The 9,485-nt window shown below is 42.0% G+C and overlaps 1 protein-coding gene across 1 annotated transcript in view; it reads right to left on the bottom strand.

Moving 5' to 3' along the window:
- Positions 1–1,110: 1,110 nt before the first annotated feature.
- The window catches only part of SWAP70 (SWAP switching B-cell complex 70kDa subunit), a gene marked incomplete at its 5' end in the record, with an annotated part of 26,867 nt that continues 18,492 nt past the window's right edge, over positions 1,111–9,485 (bottom strand). The window contains 5 exons of the mRNA XM_009865482.1: positions 1,111–1,259; positions 1,912–2,008; positions 3,492–3,690; positions 4,467–4,633; positions 6,159–6,266. Of these exons, the coding sequence (XP_009863784.1) occupies positions 1,150–1,259; positions 1,912–2,008; positions 3,492–3,690; positions 4,467–4,633; positions 6,159–6,266 (681 nt within the window). The remainder of the gene's footprint in view (positions 1,260–1,911; positions 2,009–3,491; positions 3,691–4,466; positions 4,634–6,158; positions 6,267–9,485) is intronic.

The following is a 9,485-nucleotide window of genomic DNA, read 5'->3' as shown; positions in this document are numbered from 1 at the left end:
TCCCTACAGAAACAGAAATAACTGGCTTTGTCCCTGGAAATAATTTTGAAATAAAGCAGAAGGCTCTTTGGGAAGTCTTGTTACTAGAAATGCTGGAATTATTTTATTGACAAGAATTCAATTTTTTTTTTTCCAAAGCATTATTGCCACACATTTATAATTTTTGTCTAAAATTAAAATGTCAGTTTTAGTTTTCCTCTTGCTTTTTTTTTTCTTTAAGCTGGCCTCCAATTAAGAATAAGACAAAAGTGCTGCATCTGAAACGGTGGAATGTTATAATCAGAATTCTTTCAGAGACAATAGCTGTGATGCAGCTGGTCTTTGGCCCCCATGTGCTATTGTCTTCCATTCTTCTGCTCCAGAAGTCTGTAAGTAAGTCAAAACTGTGCAGCTTTTAAAACTATGACGAGAATTCTCAGGGTTGTGGGGTTTTTTTAGCACTTCTCAAGTATGAGACAGTCATGCAAGATTGTTCTTGTACTGATTTTTCCAAATGTTTTATAGCAGCATTTTGTACATGCTCATTTCCAGTTCTTTGTCTGGATGCCTGCAAACAGAGGGAGACAGGACACAAAAGTCGGCCAAGGCAGAGGCACTCGGTGATGCCAGGTTACCCTCACTACGAAAGAATGTACCTGAGCACCAAGCACCATGCGGGCAGCAATAGATGCACAGAGAAAAGTAAAAGGAGACTCAATGGAAGGAAAGGTAATGCTCTGTCTTAAGAGATGGACAGAACCTCCAGGACTGATTTATCCTGACTGAACCAGTGAAACAATTGCTTCCCTTACTTTTTTTGGAATGAAGGCGACGCTGCTCGATTGGTTAGCTGCAGTCAGAGTGTTACAGGCTAGTAGAGCAACAATTCCGTCACAAGCTACATTTAAATAAAAATCTTCAGCTGGAACGTTTTGTATAAAAGAACAGGGTTTCTAGAAACGTGAGGGAAAACAGCAAGTACTGTCAGACACCACATATGATAATTACTGAGCTTGGAGTGGACACTCGTACATGGTAAACAGTATTTCCTTTGTAGAAAGGCCCAACCTACTGAGCAAATTCAGATCTTTAGAAGCAAGAAGCTGCTCTGTGCGAAGCAGAATGAGCAAAGGTGAGCTGCTCTTCACAAACATACATCAACTACTGTCGTTACTCAGAAGTGGTTTTTTTCCCTTTCCAGCTCTTTTGTCTTTGCTCGAGTTCAGCTTCAGTGAAGGCAGCCGGGCCCCAGTTAGTGATTAAGTGAGGGTTCTTGGAGCCTGCAAGAGAGAGTGCAATACTTGAAACAGGCGTTTTGGCAGGGACATTGCTCACACGCCGTCCCCGGGACAGGTGACGCCAAGGGCTGATTCAGTAAGTGCTGTCTCATCTGTGACTGGAAATCCTCTCAGCGGTGACCTGGGGACCTGCCTCACCAAGGAGGGAGGAAGGCCCAGGATGTCCTCAGTGCGGGTGCTTAGTAGGAGTCATTGTCAATTGCTGCAATCTTTTCCGTCCTTATCTCCCCATTTCCCCCCCACAAAGTCACTTTCCACGCGGGCTGGCACAGTATTAATTAAACTAAACTAAGAAATTAAACTTTTCCCCCAAATCAAATATTTTAGCTATGACGTTTTTGGCAATTAGCATTTATTTTAACTGCATTAAGCACCTAAACCATGCAATGTTCAGGTTGATCCTTGCTTTGTTTTAAATAAACAAACAAATAATAATTTAAAAAATTGTTATAGTAGGGCAAATAGAGGTAAAACTTGAAAGCTACCATCAACAGTTGTCACAAACACTATTTATAGGCTGCTGTGAAACAAATAAGCCACAGGAAGAGGCAGACTTCAGTAAATCCCTAGGTGGCCTAAGTGCATGAGACAAAATGAATATATATTTTTTGTAACTTTTCTGATGATAGCTTACCTGGCTCTATTAGTCGAATTAATCCCTCATGATGTGCTACTTTATCTTTCCAGCTCTTGGTGTTATTAGCTGCCGTTTCCAATTTCTTCTTAACCTCCTGAAATAAGATAGAGCCCACTTGAAAACAAGAACAACTTTACTCTGTTCATGTAAGAAGACAGAATCACAGTAATTCGGCCAGCACTCCATCTAGTGTAGAAGGGAGAACCTAATTTCTAGCCATCCTAAGTAATTTAGTCATCACTCGCTGTAGAAAAGCTAAGCTGTCAAATCAGAATCCAAAAGCAACCAGTTCTATAAGTTTCTGTAGCTGCCTAAGAAGGGCTACTCTTCCCGAAGGCTGAAAGTATAAATCACAGTTTCAAAACAGAAAGATGCATTTTCTGTTCCAAACCAAGTTCAGCTTGTGGGGCTCTCTCACCACCAGAATTCATAAAATCTAAGCCAGGAAAAGGACCACTGCTGTTACAGCCTGCGAGAAAGAGGTATTCTTCAGTCTAAACCAGTCTTTTGGTCAGGCTGGTAAAAGTCTTGGTCAAACAGAAGCCCAGAATGTTTAATGTTTTCTAAAATAATGAGTCCATCATTGCAGTGACGTCCTCCACCTTTTGTTCTGTGGATTTGGCTTGTTTGTTTGGATTTTTATTTGGTTGGTGTTTATTGTGTTATGATGTTTCACATAAAAAAAAGCCCAAGATCTCAGCTAAAGAAAGCCAAGTATTAGTCAAAAGCAATCTAATAATGGTGTTTGTTAGACATACCACCAACATGGTAACTTGTAAAGTGGCCCCACTTGGGCCCTCAGTCACTGCAGCACTTGAATTCTGCGCCAGAGGAGATGGCTCACTAGCTCATCCTTCACAGAGTTAACCTCAGGGGCACAGGGAGAGTATAAACACACTCCCTAGTTAAACAGAACTCCAGCCGTGTTTTGTCTCCTGACCTAATTACACGCAGGAGCGACACCTCCCTGGGCCTGGAACGTATGCAGCACTTCAGCCTTCGTGCTCACTGGATTTCTTCCCTGAATACAGCTACTGGCCTTCCCCAAACACACTCAGCAGAACAGACCTGGTACCTGGGGCACTGCTATGCATTGAGAAGCTGAGCTAATTCCTAACTATCCTTGATACCAGTGCTTAAATACCTTTCTCAGGAGCAAGAGCCTACAGTAGCACATTGATTTTTCATCTACAGAAGAGACAGTACTGCCCCTTGACATCATCAAAACATTGCAAGGAAAACCAGTTCAAAGGCATAAGGCATTTAGTAACGCTGGGACTGCGGAGGAAGCCAGTCTACAGCAGAAGACGAACGTACAGAGTGTGTCAGGATATGACTGAGCTGGCCTGCATGTGAGCTGGGACAAACGAATAAAAAGCTGGTGTGTCTGAAATGTGGCCTCTTCTTCAAATCCATCTGCTGGTCTAGGCCAAAAGAACCCCAACACATAACTATCCTACCTGTGACTATAATTTTTGTGCCGTATTAATCCTTAAAGCAGCGTGATATTGATGAACTTCAGTTAAACTGCTGGATAGCTGGCTAAGTACAAGAGGTCGATGAACAGAACCGCTCACCTCGTATTGCTCGAGAGCCTCCTTCCTTTCCAGCTCAAGTTGTTCCAGTTGCTGCATAGCGACTTGCAGAGCCTGTTCCTTTATCATTCTCTGGTTTTCTAGTTCTTGCTTCTCCGCTTCTGTCATCTGTATGGTCTGTTGCTGCTGCAAGTGCCATTTTTCCAGTTCAGCTCTCTTTGCCGACTCCTCTTCCAGTAATCTGCAACGGGCATTGCAATGTTAATTGTACTTATAAAGTAAGCTCTATCTATTATGTAGTGTACATGTAACGAAGCCAAACTAATAATTTTCTCCCCGCTTTTAATACTTGGGAAGCGGGGAAAAAAACAATTGCTTGTTGGCTTGTCTTCAGTGTAAAGCTGAAAATTATGCCAGCAATGCAAGCAGTCTCACTGCTACAAAGGGCTATTCAGAAAATTTAGTCAATAATGCAAATATACAACACTGAAAAACACAGAAGAAACAAGCATGCGTAAGGTATCTTAATTGTCTTAGAAGGACTGAATACATGAAAAAACAAATCACACTAAACATAGTCCATATGAGTAAGAGGAGACTTCACCTTTTATCAATTACAATTTAAACCTGTGATAATATATGACAGAAAGTCCTATTTATAGGTGCTGCTTTGTAAAATACACAACTGAAAATTCTGGAGAGTGATCTCAGAGGTTGACATCCACAACACCTGATGAAAAAATAAATGCACCTGGTTGTCTGAAATTGCTGAGCACTCCCACTGCTAAGGGCTAATCAAACATATTAAAGAAAAACATGTAAATACCAGCTTTAGCCTTCATAGTTTAGGGAAAAAAAAAAAATCTATCCTGTGTTTAGGCTTCAAGCTAGTCCCCACTCTGCAGCTGTGTGCCTAAGATGCAAACAATCTTTAATACTATGGCACAGTTATTTTTTACTGGGGGGGGAGTGGGGCACAGAGACTTGAAATACATCTCTACTAGATCAAAGCCATACCTGGCTTGAAGTTTCCTTACAGTCTCTTCATCTTGACGTGCCTGTTTCTCATCCTCCAAAGCTTCCTGTAGCTGCTTGTACATTTCTTCCAGTTCACGTACTCTCTGTAAATATTGTTCCAGTTCAGATGATTTCTGAGCAACTTGCTCTTCCATTTTCTGTCTTACCTAGCAGCATAAATAGAGGACACATATGAGCTACTACTCAACTCTGCTTTCAAATTTTTAAAGGAATTGCCAAGTTTCCCTCAGCTAGTGTTTTCAGAGCCAAACCTTTTCCTGCTGCCCACAGAGCTAAACTGGTAAAATTGAACCTGAATTTGTAGTTGTGTAACTAAGAGAATTAAAAAAAAAATTTAAAAAAAATAGAGGTTACTTACATTGCCCTACTTCTATCAGCACAGGTTTTTTTATAGTTTTAAACCTAACTTCAGTTTGAGCTTGTCACTTAGTTTCCAGATATGCACCACACGGAAGGAAGAGCAAACCTTTAGAGTGCCCAGACCCAAAGGTCAGGCTGGTTTAATTACACTGTTTCCACTGTGTTCCTCAGGCAAGCCCTCCCTGGGCAGGGCCTACCTCACCTGCTGGCAGCTGAAGGATGGCACCGCGACAGCACCCAAGTGGTGGGAATCGGGTAAGGAGGTTGGCTCCGCTGAGAGAACAGCAACTCTAACAAAAAAGCAGTGGTAAGGGACTGAGGGGTGAGGAGATGCTGCACCCCACGGTTGCTCAGGCTCCCATCCTCACTACTCCCTGTCACTGACCAGAGCGGGAACCCAGCACCGAAGCCATCGCTCCCCAGAGTCCCTCCCTGCGCTGGGGACAGCAGCAGCCAGGCGGCTCTGAGCCAAGGTGTGACAACACACCAACGTCTCCGCACGTCACAAGGCATTGCACGCGCTTCAGAGAAGGCAAGTGCAGCTCCTGAAGTCAGCGAGAAGGGCTTGCTGGCAAGTGCGGTAGGATGGCACGTCCCGCTCCACTGCTCTGCAGTCTGCTTCCCCTCAGCTAACCGAAACCCCACTGACCCAGAAAGCGATGGCGTTCAGCATTCACACTCAGCCCGTAACGCAGCACTGTGTGCGTCTGTGTTCCCAGACGTTCCATCACAGCGGCTTGACTACTTCTACTTCTTTTCTTCAGCTAACAGAAAAGCCTGTTATGCCTAACAAAGCCACTGGAGACTGAAAATTAGTTAAGTTTGGAAATTCTCAGTGTGGATTAGATTAACAGCGTTGTAAAGCAACACTGTTTCTTTAATTTTGTTATGTTTGTGTGTGTATAATTGTAAAAGAACACACAGCAGAAAAAGCAATAGTTTTAGGAATATATGCGAGAGAATTCCTAAAATGCATTTTGATTACTCCTGTGTCCATTTTGCATATTCTTATAGTATGTACTAGCCTCAGGTTCTTCATCTCTGAAAACTGCAGTGGTAACTTCACTCTGCATCCATCCTTCAAACAAATATTCCCCAATTTTACAGTAATATTTAAACTTTGAATGCTATACAAATTGTAGGCAAGCTCTTCCAGTATTTGAATTTGCTAGTAAAAATACAATGCAGGTTACATTCTCCAGCCTCCTGCAAAATCTGTGAAATTCTTTTCAGTGACTGCCTGTGAGAGAAATCACTGCTGAGTACATTGTTCGTGATATGTAATCACAGCAAAAACCCACATGCACTCACCATTTTTTCTCTCTCCAGCTCTAAACTGAAGCGATCTTGTAATTCGACTTGAGTTTGAAGTCTTTTCTTCTCTTCCTCAGCAGCACGAGCAGCTGCTGCTTCCAGTTGCTGGAAAAGAAGGGCGGGAGGTGAGGGGAAGAAAAGAAAGAAAAATCAATTTGTCAAAACTAAAACATTTGGAAATTTATTTTATATTTTCTAGTTCTAGGAAAAATGGAAGAAACCCTCAAAAGCAGTAAGGCACTACCTTTTTCTTTTTTAATGTCTGAGGCTATTCTCAATCGCTAAATATGATTTTTAATCTTGTTATTTGCAAAACAATGTTAAATTTACCAATGAAAAGTCAATTATCAGACTTCCTCCAGGTTTCCTTTGAGTCCTGCTTTGCACAGCCAATAGAGGAGGAAATAACAGCAATTTCTATCTCATAGGAGATAGAAAAATTAAGGAAAACCACATCTCAGGCAGGACTGCGCAGGAGTTCCACCAGTGAAAACATGCCAGCATGCAGAGCGTTGACACAGAAACAGAAGGGAGAAGCACTGCAGTGCCACAGGAAAGCAGAAGTCCCACAAACATTGACTGTAAGAGGTGACTGTGCTATTGTGAATCACATCCCTTTAACATCTCCTAAATTGCCATGTAAGGTAAATAAAATTCTAGTTGATAAACAGCACTTGGACTTAGGGGAAAAATCAGCCAAATCAGAGCTAAGGCCTAGGAAGCAGCTGCTGGTACCTTCACACCTTCCTGCAACTTATTTAACTTTTTTTTTTGCATGTTGATTTCACATACAAAAAGAGCCATCACAGTTTTTCCTTTCATCGGGATTTTGATATCATGTATTTTTGGAATGCACAGAAGGTTAGAACTGTACAAGTACTGGCCAAAACTTAACCAATGCTGAAAACAAAATAGTTCTTTCACAGAATTTTCCTAAGAAACTTATTTGATGCTTCAGAGGAAACACAAAGCAAGCACCCTTCTCTAATACTCTAGGCTGCTGAAGTTGTTTTCGCAGACCTTCAGCAAGAGCGGGACAGCCTTTAGTCTTTTTGGAAGGTACCAAATTTAAACCACGATCCCTCAGAGAGCATAGATGTACTAATGAGATGCCTAAATGATTAAAACTGCCAAGCTAAAACTCCTTTAAGTGCTTGTGGTATCACTGTAGTCTGAAATAAATAGGAAGGGAAGGAGAAGGCTCCTTGTTTGTTCTTTAAGCTCTAGAAGATAGTACAGAATTGCTCTCCTTTGAAAGGCTTAAATGATGCCAGTCTTTGAGCAGTAGTAGTCCTCCTCTGCCAGAACATTTAAAAGCATGTAATTGTAGTCAAACCCAAGATGCCTATTTCAGTGAAATTTTCATTTCCTTCCCCGCTTTGAAATGAAGCAAACATTGCCAACACTGGGCTGAGAGGGCGAACGTGCAGAGCCACAGGCAAGGGTGGGTGCTAGACTTATGCCAGAGAGCTCGACAAGAAAATACGCTGTTTGTCCACTCTTAATCAGCAATTTCCTGCTTAATTCATGTCAAAGGACATCAGTTCCTGGCAGGTAAGGTCACTGGCAACAACCATGCGGTTTAGGGAAAAGTCCCAAATGCTGCGGGTGAGGAGGGAGGGGGAATCAGCAGGACCCCACCATTCCCGCAGGAGTTAGCGCAGGCTCCGAATCCCGTGCAAGCCCCCAAACTGAAACACGAAGGGTGCACAGGTCTTGTGCATGCTCTCTGGGTAAGAAAACCTTACCTTTCAGTCTGTTCAATGTGTGCATCTCAAAAGTCCATTAAAAATATGAAAAAAAATCTATTTTAGACAAAGGCTCTTATTCTTCTGAAATTTTCTACTGCAGGAGCTATCAAAACACAAACCCTTCTCAGAGTGCCCACTGGCAGATGCTGCCTAGTGGTGGCTCACTGCCATTAGGAGCAAATCTAACTCTTAAGCTTTCCAGAACAATTCAGTTTCCTGAACCATTTACAAAGTCTTTTCCTTGAAGAATATTTTTCTAACTAATCAAACACACTAAGTTCCTCCAACATAGCACCTCCCCACTAATTCCACTTAAAGTAAGTGCAGTAGTTCATGTCACAGGCAGACCTACTCTCTTTGTCAATTTAATCCAGTCCACTTCAAAAGCTGTTTCTTGCCACAATTCTCCTTAGTTTACCCACTGTGATTTCCACAAAACCCCCTGGAGCCTGTCAACAGCCTGTTGTTCCGTTGGGGTTGCTCTCGTGTTATCTTCCCCCTAACTTTTCCTCAGCAAACTCCAACTGAAATCCAGCCCTATGCTTTCTGTGTGAACAGGTGTATTACTTACCAGTAACTTGTAGGTAACACAAGCTATCCTTTAAAGCATATTTTCCATTCTGAATCATAAACACATGGTACAAAAAAAATTTAAAAATGGTTTTCCACTGCCAGACTCCATTTAAGGCAACCAGAATAGTACTATCAGTACTGCCAGTGGAAGACAAATTTCTCCTCGCCACAAACTGTGACTTAATGACACAACTTTTTTAAGAGATACATTTTGGAAGACTTTTATTTGCTTTCTAGACTTAGTACCTTTAACGTGCCGACCCCAGCTCCACCACAATTTCATTTTTTTTCTGAGAGCTAAAATGAGTGTTTTTCATTTATGAAAAACTGGAGCAGTGATGCAGACAGGCGGTGCAGGTGGATACTAATCCACTCCACTTCTCCGTGGAGAAGTGTTGCAGAGGTGCCAGTTGTTCCAAAGATCCCTCAGTATGTCCAATCTACTGTTAAGAGTGTGCAGCCACAGCAAAGGCACCTTGGTGTCTCCTGCCAGTCATTAGATTTAGACTACAAGGAAAATAATGTATTCAGCAAGTCTTCTGCTAACACTCAGAAATTTCCAGTCAAATTCTCGAGCTTTTAGAAACCGATCCAGCAGTTACAACACCCTGCATTCATACGGTCTCTAAATGGCTGCTGTGTAACTCAGCTTTATAAATCTCTCCCAAACTAATAAAATTACGCCCATTACACACTCACAAAATCACTTTGCATCTTTGGACTCTTTGTAAATTAAATTTGTATCTCTGGAAACTACATCTGTGAAAAGAGGTCTCACACGTACACAACGTAATAGAACTTCAGTGAACTATATAAGAAAATCTTAATGGAAAGCCTCAGATTTGACAGAAAACAAACAAACCAACCCACAAATAACTGAAAATACTAGACTCTCCTGTCCCCAGACAACATCCACACTTTTTTTCTTTTACACCAGCTTCAAAATACCCTCTTAAGTACAGGGGCCAGGGCTGGGCCCCATGAGTGACCCTGAGCCTGC

Source organism: Apaloderma vittatum, unplaced genomic scaffold, assembly GCF_000703405.1.
Source record: "Apaloderma vittatum isolate BGI_N311 unplaced genomic scaffold, ASM70340v1 scaffold22512, whole genome shotgun sequence".
NCBI classification, from domain to species: domain Eukaryota; kingdom Metazoa; phylum Chordata; class Aves; order Trogoniformes; family Trogonidae; genus Apaloderma; species Apaloderma vittatum.
This window is presented reverse-complemented; position numbering and strand designations above follow the sequence as displayed.